General features: G+C 44.0%; 1 protein-coding gene and 1 long non-coding RNA gene across 2 annotated transcripts; one reads left to right on the top strand and one right to left on the bottom strand.

The window, feature by feature from the left end:
• The first annotated feature begins 144 nt into the window (after positions 1-144).
• Positions 145-1,409, top strand: LOC133920538 (uncharacterized). The gene is made up of 4 exons (XR_009910115.1): positions 145-212; positions 694-761; positions 855-924; positions 1,023-1,409. It is a non-coding gene; the product is annotated as an uncharacterized LOC133920538 (long non-coding RNA).
• A 15,040-nt stretch (positions 1,410-16,449) lies between these two features.
• On the bottom strand, positions 16,450-17,701 carry LOC133923064 (F-box protein At5g50450-like). Its single transcript, XM_062368518.1, has 3 exons — positions 17,475-17,701; positions 17,208-17,421; positions 16,450-17,106 (listed from the first exon to the last, which is right to left on the bottom strand). Exons 1-3 carry the CDS (start codon positions 17,699-17,701, stop codon positions 16,450-16,452), a joined length of 1,098 nt encoding a protein of 365 aa, XP_062224502.1.
• Between the last annotated feature and the right edge of the window lie 5,636 nt (positions 17,702-23,337).

The raw sequence follows: 23,337 nt of genomic DNA, 5'->3' as shown, positions 1-23,337 counted from the left end.
TTCATTTGTTTCGGCGGGCGTCAAACATCATTTATCTTCACAACTAATGCTTAAACCTATTCAACACTCGAAAAGCATGTTAGTTCTTTAATCGTTTTGTCATCAATAAGCCAAAACCCACTTAGGGGGCCTAGATGCACTTTCAGGCTACAGCAGCTACTAATCCATCATTAGAAGAGCCCCACCAAATCAACATCCCTGCTCTTCCTCAGGTATACATTCTTATATTCCATATGTTGTACTTACCAGCAAGCTTTCTCCCAATCTAATCACTACTGAATTTTGTTATATTCTAGAACATAAAAGATACCCCGCCACCAAAGCTCTCACCAACACTTTTGTTGTCTAAAACAAAGACCTCTTCGTCGTAAGACAAATATGTTTCCTACTTTTTGTTTATCGCAGCTCCCACTCTACATTCCTATTGACACAGTTCATCACATATTATACTTACGCACTTAGATCTTCAACCTTATGAGATGCAGTGCTGAAGCAAACTTTGACGCAAAACAGCAAAATGTGCGTAAACGCTTGTTCAAGAACAAACCAGCAGGTGATTTATATCATCACCAGTGTTTATCTCTACCTGTTTTTCATATCACAATGTTTTCTTGGCTAGATATGTTCTATACTACGTATTCTCTCTGTATACATATTTACAAACCTTTGTCCTCCCTTTGTTTTTTTTAACAGATTTTAGATACAAATGATGATCTCGCCGATGAGGAGCTGCAAGATGATCTGTCTAAGATAACTGCTAAGTTAGTATATCACACACACCTTCACTATTTTGTTCATTATACCAGTATCCTACTTTAACACATTTCATACTTTACAATCTTTACAACATATAGACATCACTCTTCCGCTCTTTCCGGCAGCGGCAATGACGATCCCTCCACCAAACGTTAATAACCTTCCAGTGTCAGCAACCACAACCTCTTTAGTTTTAATTCTCTCATATTCACTTTTCTTTCCTTTGCTGCAGCCTTCTCTTTACTGTTTTTGTTCTTCTCCTGCAGTTTACTACCCAGGAGTTGAATTGCTTTTGCTGTTAATGGAACTTCGTCCTATGCCACCAAGATTGTTTCCAGGGACTCAATTCCTTTTGCTGTCAATATAAGTTTGTCTTATGGCATCGACAACACCAGCACCTCCTGTTGCTGATATAGTTGTAAATATAACTTAATGCTAAACCTTGCTGCGTGATCAAAACTGTTCTTCTGCACCTCACCATCCAGGGACTAAATTTCTTTTGCTGTTAATATAGCTTTATCCTGTGCCATGGACATCATCAGCAACACCTGTTCCCGATATGATTGTAAATACAAACTTAATGTTAAACCTTCCCGCACACTACTTTCCTTTTGTTGTTAATATAGCTTTATAGTAAGGCACAAACCCTTATAATATTAAATTTAATACCATAGCAGTGTTTTCAATGTCTATGTTATATCAATCTAGATCCTGTAAAGATTGCTATCTTCCTAAATTTATATGTATATCTTTCACTAGCATTTTGAACTGTAACTATCACTATTGCTGCTGCTTCAATCTTTATTGTCGGCGCGCAAGGGCGTGCCGGTCTCGACTAGTAGTCAAGAACGCCTCCTGACAAACGCCACCCGGTTGTCGATGATCATCACCTGCAATTGATTCTTGAATCTACAAGTACGTACGCAAGACCAGAGAAGAAAGAGATGATAAGAACAGCACATGTATTGGATCACGTTTTAAGAATCATACCAGGTCAATAATATAGATATTTATGTTAGAGAATATGATATTGGATAGACCCATCTTGAGATACTGATGTGATTATTATTTATGATGTGCCATCAGTTATTATCTCAAATGGTGTACCTGTAGAATCCTTAGACCTGAGACCGTTATTGATTTCCAGAATGTGTAGTGGCATACTTTAAGGCTGTCAAACGCTATTCCGTAACTGGGTAGTCATAAAAATAGTTTTCAGATTTGTCATGAAACATGTCGTGGGTATCAATGATTAAGATGGAATTTGCCCCTCCTTGATAACGGGAGAGATATCTCTAGGCCTCTTAAGTAGTTGGATTAAGAAAGTGCATAGCCATGCCAATATGATTAAAGAGTTAATCATGATGAATTCACTATTTGATCGAGTCTATGGTCGGGCTATCACAAGGGTGGCGAAGGGATCGATGCATGTGTATATCAAGGTTCAGCCGATATGATCTTTTATGTATACTCAAGAGTCAACATGTCCTTCTAGGGACCGCTATTGATTTCAGTTTGGAAAGGGTTTCCGAGTCGTAGCCATTTGTACATGAATCTAACAGGTCACACACTTAATGAGTTGGAACAAAACATGCGAATTGGATTCGTATATGGGTTTTAATTCGATTGTGATGCATGAGAAGTTAGAGTCCTAAAGGGCTTCCAATGTGGGTATGGTGTGCGTAGGTTGAGCTACTCTGAAACCTTAGCCGCAACCTTCCACAAGATCTCCCAAAACCCTAGTTGTGCATGTGGTGCTAGCACAATGGTGCTTGGCGTTTCTACCCAGTACGTGTGTATATCACAGAGGCGCTGCTGCTATTACGACGCTGATCTTCTCGGTGAGTCGAACATGAGCTGGTCGAGGAGCACGACCATCTGCTCGAAGTTGGTTGAGAGCATGACCACCTGCTCGAAATTGGTTGAGGAGCACGACCACCTGCTCGGAGTTGGTCGAGGAGTAGGACCACCTACGCGGAGCTGGTCGTGGATCCGATCTTGAAGTTGCTCGAAGAGTTTGACACGCACGGCATTGGATCGGACTCTTCTTCCGCTGCACTGCGCGTCGAGCGGTAACAATATATGATCTCCTACTAGCATGATTTCCTGGGTGAATACGGTAGAATTTTTTTTTTTGGCAAGCGTAGCTTGCCCATTCCCCAACATCATCGTCACCATCATCGGGGACATGCAAGCGTGACTCGTGCACCTTGAGATGCCTAATGAGCTCCTCTACGGTTATCGACTTGAGATTAGCAAATTTCTCGATCGAGGAGACGATCTGAAGGAACTTGTTAGGGACGGCGCGTAGCATTTGTTTAACGATGTATGAATCCTCCATGGTCTACCCCAGCTCTCTAATCTTATTCACAAGCCTGCCCACCTTGATGGCGTAGTCATCGACGTTCTCCGGTGCTCTTCATCTTGAGCATCTTGAGTTCTTCCTTTAGGGTCTACACTATTGATTGTTGTACACGCTCTGTGCCTAGAAACATGGTCTTCAAGGTCGTCCATGCATCACCTGCCATTTATCTTGGTGATGACAAATAGCAGGTCCTCAAGGATCGCCAATAGGATGGCCGCGCAAACCACCTTATCGCGCCTTGCATCAGTCGCCGCCTTTTGATCCATGGGCTCCACCACATCCCACTGATATTGTGCCTCCATCATGGCTTGCATCTTTATCGACCAGGCCGAGTAATTGCTCTGTGTGAGCACCGGATACGACAGCCTGACCGTGCTCTCCCTCACCGCCGCTTGACTACCACCTGACATCTTGCTTGTCATCGGCTGGTACTTGGGCGTGCAAACACCGATGGCTGCCTTGCCGCCTAGCTCTGATGCCAAATGTTCGAGGAGAGAATGCTCTCCGCTCTCAGATCACACACAACGTAATCAGGACCCGCGCAATCACCATGAGGCAGATGAACACCGAGACGAGTTTTTGACACAAAACCCATAGCTTCCTTGTCTGGGTTTTTCTCATTAGATGCTACATGAAAGGATCTAACCAATAGTCGTAGCCTGCTTCAAACGTGCCATCCCACGTTCCACCAGCTGCGGCCACTTGACGCACTCAACGCACACCCGACGATCTCTCCATGAACACGCATGACTCAGACTGCGTACAACACATGCAAAACGTCCAGATTACAATTTGACAAACCTACATACTAATGCAGCACAAAATGCACAAAACAAAACATGACAGGACCAGATAACAACTAGATTATTCCTAACAGCCTCCCTCCCAACACTGCCTCGCCGACTAGGCCGACGCACAAGAGTGCGCATTAAGGATCTGGACAGGCCCACGTTCCTGATCAGTGACTTCGGGTGCTTCGCCGTCGTGCCACCCTTCTATCTCTCATCGCACCCTGCCAACACGTTCTTACCGAGTTGTTTGCAGGCGACATTGTCGGCACGACTGCTGCTAATGTGTTTGATGCCCACCTGTAGGCGCCCTGAGATGAGGCCGCTCGAGTTTTGGCGACGCATCCTGTGCACCATCGCACTACTACTCCCGCGCATGCCAGGCATTGCACTCGTGCACTGTAGGATGAGGCAGGGCCGAGTGCATCCCTATGCACCAGTACCTCGTTGCCGTAGGTCCCAATCGTCGAGCTGGCAAAGTGGTAATGTGACAGTCCTTCTACTAAAGCCAACGTCAATGTGTCTGACAACATTGGTGCTCCTGTGTAGATCTTTCTATATGTTGTTTTCTATTGTATTTTCATTACGCGTTTGTTTCATTTTTTACTTCCAATTTTTTCATTTATATGATAGTTTACTTATAAGTTATGGTTGCCACGCAAGCCCGTGACAACACAGACTAAAGAACGTTGACTACCTTCACTCAAAGCAGTGTCATGCTGGCAGTAGCATCCCCATCACCGTTGTTGTCACCCGCACTGGCATTGATGTCGGCATCACTAGCACACGCGTCAACATTCGTTTTGGGCCTTGCAATGACTGCGAGCAGCCACTGGTGCACGGTGGCACACTCCTGCTTCTGCCCCAGCCTACAATACAACTTTGGGAGCAGTAGCGCGCAATGCTACACGAGATGCACCGTCAACCGGGGGGGAGGGGTGCAGATACATCTCAGGCCTCAGGGTGTCACCAGGTGGTCACCGAGCACAGCAGCAGCAGCCATGCTCCCGCTTCGTGAACCACTCAACTAGGAACATGTTGGACATACAGCACAGCGGTGACGCACCCAAACTCACTGATGAGGCGTGTATTAACCAAATATAAGTGAATTGTCTTTTTCAATTAGCTTAGGTTTTTAGATGAGTTAGTTGAAGATTATGGTTCTATATGATATTAGGATCAGATATCTCGAGTTTGAGTCATGATGGGTATAATTAAATTAAAAATTGCAATCAACTTTTATTTCTACATTTGAGGCCTGAGGGATCCTCAACATTAGAGAGGGTATTAAAATATAAGTGAATTATCTATCTTTCTCCATCAGCTTAGGTTTTTAGATAAATTGGCTGTCAATGCAACTCAGTATGTAGGATGACTGTTTATAATATTGTTTTGTATTAAGTAATAATCCAACTCAATTATATTATCACTACTACTACAGAAAAGGTCATCACTGTCGGTTTTTGAACTGGCAGTAAATAAGCAACAGTGATACAATCTATCACTGCCGGTTCTAGATCTCATTCCACTCAATTTGTATACTTATCATTAATGTTGGTTCCAGCTACGAAATAATAGTTATACTCAATTCAGGACAAAAATATATATAATTAAACATCCATGCATTAATTTAAATGATTCTTAATGATCATATTAATATAGTTTATACTAATTATAGCAAAAGCTATCGTCATGCAGAAAACAATGCAAAAACCCTAACGCGTGTGAAAACCCGTGCGCATGGACTAACCTAGCTAACTAGTCGTGGTCAAGTTGAAACTCGATCCACGAACGGAAGTTGCAGCCTTGTCATCACCCTCATCGCCATCGTGGTCACCATCATCACCCTCATCAGCGTCGTCACCATCATCTCTGCCGCTGTCGGTGTCAGTGTTGTCTTCCTCCTTGTCCTCCTCCGACGATCACTACGTGAAAAAAAATCATTAGTGACGGGTGATAACCGATATTAGTGACGGGTCATGTATCCCGTCACTCTTATCGTGTCACTAATGATAGGTCATTAGTGACGGGTGATGACCCATCACTAATAAAGTTATTAGTGACGATTCATAACCGTGACCTGTTACTATTGACTGAACAATAGTGACGGGTTGTAATCTTGACCCGTCACTAATGACCGATAAACATTTTTCATATTTTTTGGACACAAAAAAGTCAAAAAAATATTTTTTCACCCGAGCCATCCCAACATAGGCTCATCCCATATGCCTCACAAGCCACATTTTTTTCACATTATTTTCAAGTTTGCGTTACATAGGAATCAAACCCATGACCTCTTACTCGCGCGTGTAGCCACCTTACCACCTCTGCTATCATGTAGTTGTGATAGAAACCAGATAACCATGACCCGTCACTAATGACTAATTTGATATGTGACCCGGAGTGCATTCGATAAAACGGGTATAACTTTTGCATACGGACTCCGATTTTAACGTTTTTTTTTACTCTACGGACATCTGAAAAAAAAAGTTAAATCCATTTCTCCCCAATTTTCTCAGGTTCAGAGAATTTTTCGAGGCCAAAAATGGCTTGAAAGATTAAGTTCTCGCCCTCGAAAGTTTCTACACTGCTTTCGGAACGCGCGCTTGTGTCCATAGCCACCACACCTTACATCAAACTTGAGCAGAAATGTACAATAGTTCATATTCTAGTGCTACTGAGGTGAGAAAAAATAAGACAAATATAAAATAAAAATAAAAAAATTATTTGTGAATACCGTCATTAGTGATTGGAGTCGGTCATTAGTGACGGGTTACAAGTTGACCCGTCACTAATGACTGCCATAGGACGACCCGTTACTAATGAGTGGATCATTAGTGACGTGTCAAGTTGTGACCCGTCACTAATGACTAGTCTAGGACGATCTGTCACTGATGACCTTATCATTAGTGACAGGTCATAAATTAACCCGTCAATAATGATTGACCTAGGATGAAGTGTCACTGACGACCTAGTCATTAGTGATGGGTCCCAACTTGACTTGTTACTATTATTATCAGTGACGAGTCATGTTATAAACCATCACTGATGACCTAGTCATTAGTGACGAGTCACAACTTGACCCATCACTATTATTATCAGTGACGGGTCATGTTACGACCCATCACTAATGACCACTCATTAGTGATGGGTCTATATTTGGTTCTAATCAAAAGGGACATTAGTGACGCATACTCATTGGACCCGTCACTAATAGGACATTAGTGATGCCTGTTGAGCAACCGTCACTAATGTGGTGTCTCCATTGCTAGTTTCTTACGTAGTGGATGACGATGACGACGAGCTTCTCTGAGCCTTCTTGGCCCTCAACAGCTCGTCATGAACGCATCCCACACCTCGTCGTCCGACGAGGGGGGAGACTGGTGAAATGCCAGAATCGGAGGAGGAGGCGCCGCCTCGTTCGGCAGGGCCTCATCCTCCCCAAATAAGGATGCGGGTGTGGGAGGCATCCTCGGAGAAGGGGGTAGAAGTGGCAGCGGATCCATGTGGATCACACAGGAGAGGTGGAGGGGGCCAGCGGTCAGCGAGTGTCACACCCCAAAATTTCAATTTTGGGTTGTGAGCATTTTAAAACAATGAAATAATATTTATCCTAAAATTTGAAAGCTTATCAAAAAAATTTAGAGTTTAAAAAGAATTTGTTTTGTGTGATGAAAAATGTATTTATAAAATATTAGAATAGGTTCAAGAATTTCAAGGTTGGGTAAAGCCTTGTTCTATTTTTCCAACATCATCTAACATCCCTATATCTATTTCTTCCATTTTATATCATGTCACCCTTTTATGAAAGCTCTGAAGTTCCCTATCTTTATTTTTTCCCTCAATTCAAGATCAAAACAGATGCTCTAATTGTCTCTAATGGCCATTACTCCGACTACTAGTTACTCCTCGTCACCCAGTCTCAGCTTCTCACGCAGTTTCAAAGTTCAATATAGCCTCAAATGCAATTTCTCATTGAGAGCTTAGATTTGCACCTATTGAAGTTCACATTTGGATAATGGATCTAGAAGTTGTGGCCCCTGAAATCAGTACTGCGCATATAAGCTAAAGTTCAAATAATTTATCTTGTGGTGCATTTTTAGAAATTAAGATGGAGTTTTTAGAAGTTCAAATGGATACCAAAGATATAGATCTTTTCGAGCACTATAATATAGAGTCCAAAAACATCCAATTTGGTGTTCGGACGGTAGAGAAATCGTCTTTGAACCTGGGCTATCCATTTCATCTTTCACCCGTTCGTTTCATCTTCCACCTCCGATCGTTTCCTCTCCCCACTTTGTGGCCAGCCACACCCAGCCCTATAAATGAGTCCATCACGTCCTCCCCCTCCCCCTCAAGAGCATCAAATAGATTTTCTAACCTTTCCTCTTCCCCTCCCCACTAATAGCTCATGAAACCAATATCCATAATGACCATAACTCCGGTCTCCACTATCACCGTCCTTTCACCTCCTCACATTGCTATCCCTCTCCCACCTTGGGCCTATAAAAGGCACCCTCTAGGTAGCTGCATGCTGCACACAACTCCACCACGCCTCCAGGCTGCTGCCATGGCTCGCTGTTCTTGCTGCTAGCTGCGTCCAGCCGTGCACTCTTCTTGTTGGCATCTGCGTTCCTAGCAATCTAGTGTACAAATCACCGAGCCCCTTCACCACCGTGAGCCCTTGGCTGTAGCACATGACTCCATAAAGTAGCATTTCAAGAAGAGGATAGACAACGTTGGGATCTACGTTGTCATCTACGCTGCTCTACGTCTCCTTGCATCCAGGGCGCGAACCGAAGAATCTATCAATGTTCCCGATGATTCAGCGAAGATCCAGCCATGCCACCCACGTCATGGTGTGTCCCATCTTCTCTTCTATGTGAACATAGGAGGACTCACTTAGATCGGCAACGATGAAATGGGAACACAAGTCAAACCTCCAACACTGCAGTTGCTACTGATGCTACCGTTCAGCACCCTGATGACCACATCCCCAACCATTGCAGCAAGGTCAGGACCAGCTCCTTCCCCTCCTCCTTTCCCCTATGTTATCATCCCATGTGATCCCTAGCCAAACCCCCATTCCCTCGGATCCATCGTCACGCAACCACGGTCTTTGCCGTCGCGGATAGGCACGCCATCGCGAATGGCATCGGCGTTCCCTAACCGATCAGAGGTTAGATCGCCATACCCTTTGACCAGCACATGCCCCTAGATGTTTTCCATGCCCCCACTAACTAGATTGGCTATTAGAGAGCTGATGCCGCTGGGATTACGATCACCGTGCTGCTGCCCCAGTCTGGACGAGTTCCGCGCATGCAGCGTGGGTTCAAGTTGCGTTTGTCGGCGAACTATAACTCCAATCCTTGAGTCCTTTGGTTGAGACATGCCCCTAGTTATCCTCAATAATCCCTAAAAGAAGTTCAGCCAGAAGAGCATCGACAATTTTATTGTCGCTGCGCCGTTGCCCCCATGTCTGGGTGTGTTCGGCACATGCACCCGGAATGCATCTTCGTTTGCCATCAACCCAGCAGCTGTCTTGATGTGACAAGCATGTCATAGCATGTCGAATCACGTCTTCTGCTCGACCTCTAGAGGGCACTCCCGGATCTGTAGCAACGCAACGGAAACGTGAGCCCCAATCCTAGCACCACCATCCCAAGCCACCACGCTTGATCTCCTACTCTGGTTAGTTCCTGGCTGTTCTACCTTGTTGAGATGTGTTCTAAGAAATATCAAAACCTTCTATTCAAACCGTTTCTTGAATATCATAGCCAGACTCCGGGAAACACAAGCATCTTCATTGTTACATATGTTCGCAGTCACCACGGAACCTGGGAGCGTTCATCGTTGTTTTGCCGCTACCTCGGAACTTCACTGCCAAGACCAACCATAAAAACAAACTTGCCTTCTCGTGTCCTGCTCCATGCTCTCTTTGATTTGTTGAAATGTCACAGCTGCCTAACATCGACGTTAGTGACCGCCACCGCCGTCGCTCATGTCTTCCATCGTTGGCGACGTCGAGAGCCCACCACCAGCCATCGCCATGTTTCGTGCTCTCTATCCTCTCTGTTGGTATGCGCAATTGAAGGAAACCCCCTCCCTTTCTCTCTTTTATTTATGTCTTTATCTCCTTTTCAGGATGTCTACATGTTAGCCCCTGCCTTCTATAGTCAATTTTGTTCCGGCCTTCATGATTCAAATAGAGTTCATCATTTCAAATCTTATTCAATGAATTTCATCTAAATTCCAAGCCACTTTGTAAATTCATCTAAATTCGGCAAGTTTCCAACAAATCATCCTTTTTCATGTCCAATGATTTATTCGTCACGTAGTACTATATAATTCTAGATATTATTTAATAGCTGGATGCATATCAGATGGCTTCTATGTGTAGAGCTCACATATTATTGCACATAGGATATGAATCCAATATTAAAATAATATTTATAAAATTATATAAGATCTCACATGTCAATATTCTCGGACATCTTTGTACGTCCTTCTCCGGTGAAACCTTAGTTTTCGTCATCTTCATGTTAAATCCAGTCAACCTAGCTCTTTCTTCATTGAAAGCCCCAATCCTTGTTCTTTACTCTTTTGATTTGCAAATTTGGTTTTATTTTGTATTTATTTAGTTTTGCTTTTTATAGCATGTCTTCACGTAGAGTACAACGTGTCTGGAAGAATCGATGATCTGCATATTCAAGACTTAGGGATATCCCAGGACCTAGTTTACGAAGATCACTCAGTAGCATCTAGGCAAGTGTCCTTGAACATCTTTCACCTATTTTAGGATATTTATGTTAGTTGTTTATCCTTCTTATATTTTTGTCTAAATTGGAAACCTATAAGTAGGGTTTACTAGATTTTGCTCACTATTCTTGTCGTCGTTGATCGAGTCATGGAAAATAAAGGGTAGATATGCTAGTCGCTATCATGGGTGGGTTATGAGTTAAACTTGAATAATGATTATGCAATACGAACCGGGTATGGTAATCTTTTGTAGCAGCATGGTATAGGGATAATAAAAAGATGGTTGGTTTGAGGATGGTTCAAGAAGGCGTTTGTGTTGTGCTACATAGTGGGACTATGTTTAATTGTTCGTGTGTGAGATCCTAAGTATCGGTTTTTGAAGCATGTAACCCAGCTAAACAACACAACCATGAGGCCTATATGGGTATGGCCTGGTCAATTAATTAGCCACCCCTCCGATTATATGAGCACCTATGGACAGTTGAGTAACACAAGAGGGGGTTTCTGCAGTGATGGAATCATCATTAGCAGTAAAACCTTAGTGGGTGATTACAGGTCGGTGGGAGCTTTGTAAAGGCTTTGTAGTGATCTCCTAGCAGCACACCATATGAAGTGTGCAAGTGCTTGATTAGCACGGTAACATGGAGATTGTCACCTGGTAATGCGGGTGATGAAATCATGACTCATGGGTAAAGTGTGCAAACTCTGCAGAGTATAAAAATGATCGATCAGCCGTGCTCACAGTCAAGAGTAACTTGGACTTCTTCTTGATAAGTTGAGATCTTAGATGGTTGGTTTTGGTAGTCGGGTGGTGGTAACCTGATGAGTTGGTAGTCGGATATGGAATATCTGGTGAGTTTGGTAGTTAGATGGAATCCGATAAGTTGTTCCTCTTGTTTAAGTTGTGTCTTCACACTTAATAAATAGGATGCCTGTTTCTTAGAGTTATAGGTTAAGGTTGCTTAGTGCAATAAATCAGTGTCTAACCTTTTTCTTGACTTAAGCCATATGTCATGCTTTCCTACACTTGTGGATTATGATATGTACTCATACTTGTTATTTCCAATAATAAATATTGATCAATTGGAGAAGACTATGTGTAGATCAAGGAAGTTGAAGGCTACAATGAAGACAAAGCGTCCTAGGTTGTGTTGCCTCCAGTCGATTGCCTATGGTATGCCCTGATGCTTTCGTTGGAGTTTCCTCTTGTTCTTCTGTTGTTGTTTTAAAACCCTAGTACTTATTTCAATAAAGTTATTTTTATTCGATATAGTACTTTTTATCACTGATGATGTCACTACATATATGATGAAACTGATCCTTGCATACAGGTAGTTTGCATCCGATTTGGCCTTGTAAAATTGGGCGTGACAGCTAGGGAGAGAGAGCGAGAGCACACGAGAGATAGGGTGAGAGTGAGCAAACATTTAAAATCCCTAGGAAGACAATTGAGCAGTCAGGTGCGTGAAGCCTGGCAGTCACACATGTGAAGATGTACAAATTTTTTAGTATCACTGCCGGTTCGTAAACACAACCGACAGTGATAGCCATTATCATTACCGATTATAAAAGGCATGTCTTTTGATGTGCTAATTTCACTGTCGGTTCATTGTATGAACCAACAGTGATACAATTGGCAGTGATATATCATTACTGATTCGTATTACTGACCGACAGAGTTAATCACTATCACTGTCAGTTCTTGTTGCCTTGACTTTTTATGTGTGGCTGAAGCTTATGAATTGGTAGTGATATGTTATCATTGCTGTTTTTTTAACAGGCAGTGAAGAGGGGGCGTGGATGAATATTTCTGTGGTTGTGTATATCCACCACCACAAAGTTACACACTATCCATAGCGTAACACATTTCATTGCGCAACTAGAATGAACTGAACTATTTTTTTCTTACCGTCAAAAAGATTTATTTATATATGGTTTGTTTTGGGCTCTACCTTTGTATGTGGTATTTACTGAATAGTCAGATTTTCTAAAAATAAGAGTTGTTAAACTTTTAGTTGATCACTCTTACAGTATCACCCTTATTTGATCATCATGCATGCTTAGGCTTCTAACCGGTCCTCCTGATTTGCTTCGTTTTTAGTCTGTCTCATCTCTGTTTCTATTTGGCATTGCAAGGCATTATTATAGCAACTGCCTCCTATATATATTTGTAAAACTACCTTGTAGATATGTTGCGATCGTGATCATAACACAGTAAATAGTGTAATAATTGTTGATGTAATAACTGTTTATTTTCCCTTTATATGGGTGAATGGGGGTATTTATATGCATACCTCAACCACTCCGGTTGTCATTACATATTTGCCTCTTATCCACAAGAATATTTCTACTAATGATAGGGAATATTTCAGGATATCTCAAAGGGTATTATGATAATTGTCTACATATATTACCCTAAGTAACAAGATCTTGACATGTGCCTTGGGGTTCTTGCACTGGACCTTTCACTAGGACCGCTAGCGATCCTCCTTGAGCCACCCCCTTGTTAGGTTCAAGCTAACTAGCAGGTCCCTCTTCAAGCTAGCCTTCGCTCTATTATCGAAGGGACTTGTGCCACCTCCCTTCATTCTTAGGACTTGTGCCAACTCCTTTGTCCTTCAGGCTTTGCCGCACCCCCTTCGGCCTTGGGACTTCACTACACTCTTCTCCCTTTGGGTCTCGTTATACCCTTTCGGCCTCAGAGCTCCGCTACACTCCTCGCCCTTTGGGATTTGCTTGCACCCCTTCAGTCTTTTGGGCTTCGACTCCGAACTTCATTCCTTAGTTCGCTATGCCTTATCGAGCCTAACTCCTACATAACATAAAGGGAACTATCCCCACCTTGATGTTAGCCTCTATTTTGGGTTTTGGGATTTGACCATTGTGGTTGAAGTCGATGAACGGGCGGACATGTGGGACCATTCCCCCAACAAGATACAATAATAATTCTTTGCCTCCTCCTAGTTTGCGTCTTCATCCTCATCGCCTACTCCACACTGTTTTCATCCTCGTCCTCAATTGTCATCGGTGGCAGACTCCTCCTCATTTTTATCATCAGCGGCGGACTCCTCCTCCTCATTGTCCTTGTCATCCCCTTCTCCTCGTCTTCATCATCAATTATACCCTCCTCATAGTCTTCCTCATGCTCCTCCGGATCCTCATCCTTATCCACTTCCTCCTCCTCGACCACAAGGGCATGTGCGATATCCGCGTCATTGACGGTGCCGTAGGCACCCTCTTCTACAGCTATTAGTTCCTTATGCAGTGCATGCATGATAGCCTAATCGATGCCAGTGTCATCGACGTCCGTAACCTCCTCCTTGGCCTCCTTCCATTCCCTAATGTCCCTCCATCTTGAGAACCTCCCATTCAATATTGGCCTCTCGATCAGCCTCTAAAACTGGCAACGGCCGATTAGTCAGAGGGAGGCTGATTGGAAGACAAAACCATTACATGGGAGAGGAGAAGAGAGTGACAGGATAAGTGCAAAATGAGCGGTTGAGAGAGAGTATGAAAATTGCAACATACGAATATAAAGCATGAAGCGTCATCCTCCTGGCTTCTCGATTGTTAGAGTTCTCGGGGATGTATCAAAATTGGTTCCGAACCAATTCTAATACTCTGACAGATATCATAATAGGTTAAAATGTAAGAACTATTCTAATAATTGTTATTAGAATCAGTTTAGAGCTAGCTTGAGCATTATAATTGACTCCCAAGGAACTAATTCTGATGTGCTGATTATGATTGGTGTATTTAATAGTGGTGTGTGCTCCGCATATCAGTAGCACTCATTGTCCAAAAAAAGATCATATTCAAGGATTGATCGTATTACTTTGTTACCATTACTAATTAGAGGCTCATTTTAGAGCATCCACGTTAATCCTCAGATGAAAAAGAGATAAATCCTTAAATTCTCACAAAGAAGCCATATATTTAACCATTGATTTGGTGGACTCTAATCTTCATTGACAACAACAGCCTTTGGATCTAACATGTTTCTAAATTATCCACATTTGACATTATGAAAAATTAACCCAAATACCCCCAATATATGCTTCTAAATTACCCACCTCTATCATTATGAAAAATTATCCCAAAGTACATCCAATACATGCTTCTAAATTACCCACATCTTCTATTATAAAAAAAACTAACTAAAAAACCCAAATACATGCTTCTAAATTACCCACATATAACATTGTAACAAAATTAAACTAAAGTGTCTCTACCTTGAACATTCCACATGTGTTTCACATAAATATTAATGTAGGTATCTCTTACAATTATGTCGTGGAGTCCAGAGATAAACTAAAAAAGAAATGAAATATTACACTATGGATGCACACATGTTAACGAATATTGTGAATGTGAGGGGGAAAAAAGAAAAATAACTTTGCGCAAGACTCTAATTCAGTAGATCGAGGAATATAGTAAGGTCACGTGGTCAATATACGCACATCAGTCATCTCAAAACCCTAAATCATAGGTGTTTCACTAAGTTCAATTCTATTGTCCATGTATTTTTATAAAAAAATATTTCTACCATCCCATAAAAATTACTCAAAATAATCTCTCCATGGACCGCATCGACCGCCTGCTTGAGTATTTGCTCATCACAAGATACTATGCTTGACCTTCGATCTCACCACTTCTAGGTTGTTGCTGCCAATCGATACGCCTTCATCAGCTTGTGCACAAACATAGCGTCGTCATGTTAATATATAGATACATAGTTTTATTTTGAGTAACTTAATTGATGATGAACAAAGATACTTTAGCATGATGCTCCTATATTTCAGGCGACTTAAAACTCAGTCAACTGAAAACTCAGTCGACCATGTGAACACGGCGTGGTAGCCATGGTTAGTATTAAGGAGTTTCTCTGGCGGGGGCTTTCTTGGCTTTTGGAGAGCTATCGGAGATGGAGGCGGTGACGGATCCAGAGCCGAGAAGTAGAGGATGCTCTCCCTCTTCATCTTACTTCTTCATCTTCTCTTTTTACCCTTTTCTTCCTCCTTCTCCTCCTCCTCTTCTTCCTCTTCTATACCCAAAAATTATAGGAGGCTTGTTCCTAAGGGGTAGGGGGTTGAAGCTCCCCAATCCCCCGCTAGATCCACCCATGGATGGAGGGGGCGGGATGGTGCGAGGGAGTGTGTTCATCACGTCGGTCTATGTAGTAGAGAGAGGGGTGAGAATGACCAGAGGTTGAAGAAAGCAAATCGGCCATTGGATTAGAATTGGATGGTCCACAATTAATGTACTGAAGCAAACGTTAATTTCAGTCACATGTGGAATAGCATCACCCATACTCTAGAGACCTAGCTTGGTACGTTCTATGCCTATGTTACACGTTACATATCTCTAGCACGTGGACGTGCTCTGATTTGTTAAGTTTCATTCATGTGTAATGTGTTTGGAAGAAAATGTGATACACACACGTGCAATGTGTTTGGTGTACACACGCGCGCAAACAATGTGAGACACCTCAAAATACATTTATTGATCGCTTGTTCTTTATATGCTAATTGGTATGTCATAGGACAACCGGACAATATGCAAACCTTTGTATAAAATCTTGAACACAAAAAACAAAAGATTACACAAACACTTAACGAAAAGACAGGGAAAAAAGATAGATAGATCAGCACACGAGCAACAAGCAGCCACACGACCACACGACTGATCAGCCACGGTAGCGCCATGTTGGCCGCGTCGTCATCGTCGCCGGCATTGCCTGCAGTCGCGGCGGTATTATTTGATAATTGCACTGATGAGCCATTAGTGCATGGGGATGCACTCGGAGCTGTGCCCCGTCCTCCAGTGCAGCGCTTGGCACGTGTGGGAGCAGTAGCGTGCGATGGTGCACACGGTACACCGTCGGAACTCGAGTGGCCGCGTCTCGGGGCGCCCGCAGGTGGGCACCGAGCACATCAGCAGCCGCTGCACCCGCGGTGGCGGCAGAGGGTGCGCCGCGAACCACTCGGCCAGGAACTTGTTGGCCGGGTGCGACCAGAGATACCTGCCGGACGGCACGGCAGCAAAGCATCCGAAGTTGCTGGTTAGGCACGTGGGGCCATTGCCGCTGCGGACGTGGGCGAGGGCGGCGTCCAGCTCAGGCCCAGCCGGGTACTTGGCGTGCAGCTCCTGCACGTTGGCCCAGACGGTAAGGTGGCAGCCATAGACGATGTCTTGGGGAACGCCGAGGCCGTGAACGATGCAATTCCCGAGCTCGCGAAGCGCGCCGGTGTGGCCGAGGGTCGCGGCGGCTGCGCACAGGCGTGCGCCGGAGGCGTAGTCGCTTTTCTCCTTAGGTACGCCGCTGTCGTTCAGCCGGATGATTGCGAGAGCATATAACGCCTCCGTGTGGCGGGCAGACGCCGCTTTCACCATCCTTGACCACCCCTGCGGGCGCTTGCCGAGGCAGTAGAACTGGATCTGCCGGAGGCAGACGGATAAACAGAAAGACGCCGATCAATGTGCATGGGTTGATGCTAACGTTTCCGTAGAAACAAGACACGTCATGTTTACGCACGCACCATGCCGAGCAGGTAGTTGGCGTCGGCGTTGCCGTCGTTGCCACAGCGGCAGAGGAAGTGGTACGCGTCGCGGCACCAGCTGGCCGCGCGAACGGCCACGCATTGCGCCGACGCCACCTTGCGCACCAGCGGGTTCTTTCCCAGCTTACTGAACTTCTTGCACCTGCGATCAATCCCGTCAAGAACCCGGGCATCCCCTCCAAAAATCACAACACTGAGAATGAAAAGAACAGAGAGACACGACACGCGACATGAACCAAACCAAACCAAACCAAACCAAACCGGTACACGTACGTGAGCATCGCGGAGAAAAGGTCGGCGGGCTTGTCCGCGGAGGAAGACACGGCGGCGAGGACCGACACGATCAGCTCCTGGGGCAGAAACTCGAACGCTCCCAGGTAGCCGTAGCCGACGGGCGCCTCCTCCACCTTCAGCCTCTTCCCGTTACTCCCCTCTGCCTTCGCCTCCGACTCAGCCCCACGCGTGGTCTTCATCCGCGCGCTGCACTCTTGACGACTCCACCACTCCTTGCACACGAGAGAGACGAGACGAGTGATTGAAATCAGCCGAGGCGAGCTAGGTATTTATAGGAAGTGGGAGGAGTCTGGCAGGGCAGGGACTTACCGAAATGCCCTCGGCTCGCGGCGCACTAACGGGGCGCAGGAATGCGCCGTCCCGCGACGCCGTTAACAGCCCGCGGCTCCCGTTGCCGTCCGGGAGGTGGGAACCGGTTGCCACGGACCGGGCCGGGCCTGCACGCGGCTCGCGGGCCAAGTTTGGGCTGCTATTTCAAATCTGCCATTCTTTGTTCGCTTTACAGCCTTTTTCCAATTTTCCCTCTTTCCCTAAAAAAAAAATAAACAGCTTTTTCTCTCTGCCTCGCTGCCGCCTTCGATCGTGCTGTTAAGCATATGATTCTCTATCGATTTTCATTTGCTTTGGACTGGAACGTACACTACGCAGGATGCTGATAGGCAGACTTCGTTTCTCAGCGTTCAATTCACTCACGTCCCGTTTCTTATATAGCAGAGTTTAACTGTCAGTAAATATGTACGGCGTAGCGGTATGGATGAAATTAAGATTCACTCACGTCCCGTTTCTAATTTTTGAGGAAGATTATGTTCCAAAGGAAGGAGAGGCATCCGGGTTATCACTTAATACATAGAGCTTTGGTTCTCTCCATCAGGGTTCAGGGAGCTGTAGCGTGCGGCGTAGTGGTACCCAGGGGGCACAAGAGGTACCATTGTCCATGGTTTGGTCACATCGTTTGACCGAACGGCATGACTGACTCGTAATGGAAAGTAGCAATAAGATTCCGTTACTCATCTTTGCATTGGCATAAGAGCAATTATCTCCTTAGCAATTCGCAAATATGCAAATATAGAAAACCTAGTGGCATAATGTTATAAATAAATGGATTGGTTAGTTTCTCAATGAGTTGATGATGTTATCCTTTTCTAAACGTAACAAAGACTTCACTTTATTAGGTACCGAAGAAATGCCACGGGATTTTATACAATATAGCAATGGTACATATATTTGTATATTAGCATTACATGGATACCTCTTGTGTTGCTGCGGAACGTGTGCTTGGGAGGCTGATTTGGGATGGGTTGATTATATTCAATTATGTGGCGACCTGGCCAAGGCCAACACTGGGCCTCATGGGAGGGGATTCGATTAAGGCAAATCAGATAGAGGATACAACTTCAAGATGGTGGTCACAGTAAATTAATTAAGGAGATCATCACATTATAAGATTTAAAGCATTAGCCATAGTTAGTGGGTGTCAGTTGTATAAGAATGTGAATTGTGCACCAATGCAGGTTAATTCCCGCATGTGTTCAGGGGAAGCTACTCCAGGATTACAATAACTCAAATCCTTAATCTATAAAGCTCTCTCTTTCCCCGCAATAAAAGTTGTATAAGAATGTGTGTATAACTGTATATACATGATCTCCTAATTGTGTTATGAATAATCAATATTGTTTTATCAGTAAAAAAACCATTATCCTTCAGTTTGCCACTAATTTTTCAACTTGCGTTTGCTTTTCCCTGACACATCCGTTTGTGTTATGTTTGTTTGTTTTCAACATTTTGGCATGACTTTGTTTGTTAGGATATAATGCTACAGGCTGAAAAGGCCGATTTCCTTTGTCATTTTTCCTTGCTTCTATTTAAAAAAAAAAATTGCCCCTAAATTTCAGCAACACTTGTAGTTGCAGTATATATAGCTCAGATCCTCTAGCATACCAATAATCCTTGTCATAAAAAACCTATCGTTTTGGACATAATGCAGTCAAATTGAAAATGAGAGCCTTTGGTGAGGTTGGCACAGGGCCTTTGGACATAAATTCGGTGAGCCAAATTGGTTGGTTTTAGTAAAGCCAGACCTATATATTTCTTCAAGATATGTGCGTACTTTCTTTTCTTGTGTTCCATTTGCACAGTGAAGAACTCTCTCATTGGAGTTTGGACGATTATTTTTCTTCCATAGGACTTATGTTTTTCTCGGTGTTTTTCATTGGCATTCACTGCCTCGATTAATGAGGTCTTCGTGTTGATAGACCTTGGATGTAGTTGTCGAATGTTGATGTTTTTTTAATTTTCTACTTGTGTTATGCGGTACTTACTAATGAGTGCCACCTCCCCTGATCAAGTTATTCCTTACCATAGTAAATATAATTTTGGTTGGCACCATCTGGGTGTCAGTGACTTATGGTTCTATAGCTAGGGCCAACTTGTCAGCCCCACCTACGATGGTATTTTTTTTAAATTTGGACATATTTGTGATGGTACCAACTTAGTTCTAATTACCGATTTCGAACGGTGTAACCAGGGTTCGAAATTCCATTGTGTTTCGGCAATATTAGTGATGGTGATCACGGTTACAGGACTCAATTTGTCGATGATCTTTGCGGATAAGTAGGACAACAATGCCTCTGTATGCAGGATGTGTTAGAACAAAAAACCACCAGAGATTTGTTTGTAGATCTTTGGTATAAAGTTCACCGCCATCATCCAAGCACTCTTTTTTTTTAGAGAAAATCCAAGCACTCAATTAAATAAGCAACATGTAAAATATGTTGCATGACACCCATCACACAAAGAGGCCTTGCTTTGTCCTAGCAGTGTGCGGCCCATTTAAGTTCAAATTTTGGCCGAGGCATGGAGGATTATGGGTGCGGTTTTGTGCCCGCTTACCGTCCAACTCCGCATTGGAGGCCCCAATTTATCTCGGGTAAAGCCTGGAATGATTTTTTGATCTAATACATTACCCCTTCCAGTTCTCTATATTTTTCCACGACAACCATTATGCACAGACAAAAAAAATTCCAAATCGATGCAAAAGAAGCAATAAATCAACCCACATTTAGGTGTTCACCCCTTGGAACACGCAAACCTACCTCAAACGCTCTACACGCATTGGTTTTTTCTCTCCAAAAGACACACTTCACATTTAAAATCTCTTAGAAACAAGAGAGCAATCATCACGAGGTAGGTGGACAAATATTTTGAAATGGGTACTCCCAAGGATATGGACTAAACGAATGGAGTGCATTTGTAAGAAGATGGCAACATCATAGTGATGAGCTGAGATTAATGGAAGCTCAGATCAAGAGAAAAACCTTCACATGGCTTGTTGGATCTCAGAACCTCATTGACATGACATATTTAAGTGTTGTAATGGTATCTATCCAGTTAAAATTTATAAAATTGATTTGAGTGTTTGCAACTCTACCTAAGATTAAAATTGTTAAAATTTGGCCAATTCCACCTAAGTAACTGTCACTAATACACAAGGGGGTCAGTGCCAGTTAGTTCAAAACCGACACTAATAGTCCATTAGTATGTTCGTAACACAGTTAGGCAAAAACCCATCCATTCGAGTAAAAATCGGCACTGATAAGTATTATCAGTGCCGGTTTATATAACAAAAACTGATACTGGTAGTATCCGTGTCGGGCTTCTTTTATGAACCCGCATTGAAAGCAGGATTCGGACCCAAAATTTTTATTATATTCATTTAATACTTCATGGCTCACATCCACTCTCACGGCTCTCTCTCACACACTCATGTGGGTCTCTCTCTCACTTATCTCTCGGTCTCTCTCTCCCTGCACATCCCGACCTCCTCGCCTCCTCCGCCCATGCCCTCCTCACCACCCTCACCCTCCTCCCCATCCCGACCTCACCGCCCTCGCCCTCCTCCCCATCCTGGCCTCCTCCGCCCTCACCGCCCTCCCTATCTCCTCCGGCTCGATCTCGTTCTTTCTCTCTCCCTTATCTCTTCATCAGCCTCCCTCTCTCACTCCCCTCACCGGCCTCCTCCCACCCTCCCCACCAGCAACTTCGCCCCTTACGAGATCCACGGTGGAATCCGGTGGATCTGACCATGGATCTCGCTGGGTCGGAGATCCATACTGCAGGAGGGTATCAGTCGCTGTTGAAGCGATGCCAAGTATTCTCCAACGTGTGCGTGTGTTATGCGTCGCTGTTGAAGTGATTCGGGGCTCCGACACGTGTGCAATGGCAGGTATACTCCAGCATGTGCGTGTGTTATGTGCTGATGTGATGTTTTCCACCATGCTTGCTGATGTGTGGGTTGTCATTGCGCTGGTGTGCGTGCTCGGCTGGTAGGTCACCGTCATTTTGGTGTGTCTGGATGGCTAGCGTGGTGGTGGCATTGTTGTTCTGTTTGCGCCGCTGCTGTTTTGTCAATGGCTGAGGTGCTTGCTCGCTGGTGATTTGACTCCCAGTTGATGCCGTTGTCCATGTGTGCTCTGGCTAGTCGTATGTGTATCGACCGCCATTGAGATGATGCCATTGTCCATGATGCCGGCAAGCTCTGATGTGGGGTAGTGGTGGGCTCTGGCTCAATGCATAGAGCTGGCTCGTTTGTTGGCCCTTTTTTATTTTTTGAAAAACCTCAACAGTGCCGGTTGTTAAGCTGGCACTGATAGCTCTCCACTATCAGTACCGACTATACAGTGACGGTTGCAAAACCGGCACTGATAGCGATTTTTAACGGGCACTGTTGACCCTTTTTGTTGTAGTGTATTAGGCCCGAAGGATAAGGATAGCCAATGCAATGCTAAGATGTGTATTCCTAGCCTGGTGGTAAAGAGAGTTGAGGTAACGAGTCGTCGGCTCAACGAGCCGTCGGCTCAATGTAATTCTGGGCATGCTGAGGTGCACAATGGAAACAAAATTAAGATAAAAGGCATCTATTCAGGAAAAATCAGGTAGGAAAAAATGTACCCTTGTATGTTGGGGTTTTTGGAAAAAAAAATCCTTGGTAAGAAAATGGACCCATTTGATTAATTTTGAAAGGACAATATTTTGATCAAGTTGATAGTCAAATCGACATCAAGTTTTGCAGTAAACCCCAGAAATATATAGAAAATGTTATGATTTGTATTGAGCAACTGATGTGTGTGATCCAACTATTCACGTGATAGTTCACGTGCGCATACTTCTTCATCTTTAAATACTACAAGTAGAGCTTGAATCAATCTGCGGAACCCCTCACCTCGGCACTTCGCCCCACCCGCCTTCCCTCTCTACCTCCATGGTTTTTTAACCCCCCCCCCCGCCCGGCTATGGAACCAATTAACCCCCATCTACGATCCAATTTCGGCCATCTCGTGACAGGCAAGACAGGAGAGATCCGGTGGCTCTCCTAGAGCTATTCATAGGTATCCCCCTTCCCTTTTATATTTACAAGTTTTTTTCTGGTTATTGTGTGATAATCTACTTATTTGTTGTTCTCCGACATATGCTTTGTTTTGACACCCTTGAAAAAGGGGGAAAAATCGTATGTGCCACATTCATCTTTCCTGGCGAATGTGACGGGAATTTTAGTTCCTTTCCAAGTTTGTTCTACGGTGTGCATCACCCAACAAGTCAGAGTTTGTGTTCTTCCATCCATACAATCTACAGCACATGGTAGCAAAGAGCAGAAGCAAAGGCGACAAAATAGCCAGAATAATTTTACAGGTCCATGTTTATGCCATCAATGTGATCCGGTGAGTTTCTACGCATATGTTGCATGGTATTACTGTATCTGTTCATTGTGCAAGATCAAGATTCCAGTGATTTTATGAACTCACAAGTATTTTTTTTCCAT

Source organism: Phragmites australis, chromosome 6, assembly GCF_958298935.1.
Source record: "Phragmites australis chromosome 6, lpPhrAust1.1, whole genome shotgun sequence".
NCBI lineage: Eukaryota > Viridiplantae > Streptophyta > Magnoliopsida > Poales > Poaceae > Phragmites > Phragmites australis.
The sequence above is the reverse complement of the archived record's forward strand: the minus strand, read 5'-3'. Positions and strand labels throughout refer to the sequence as shown.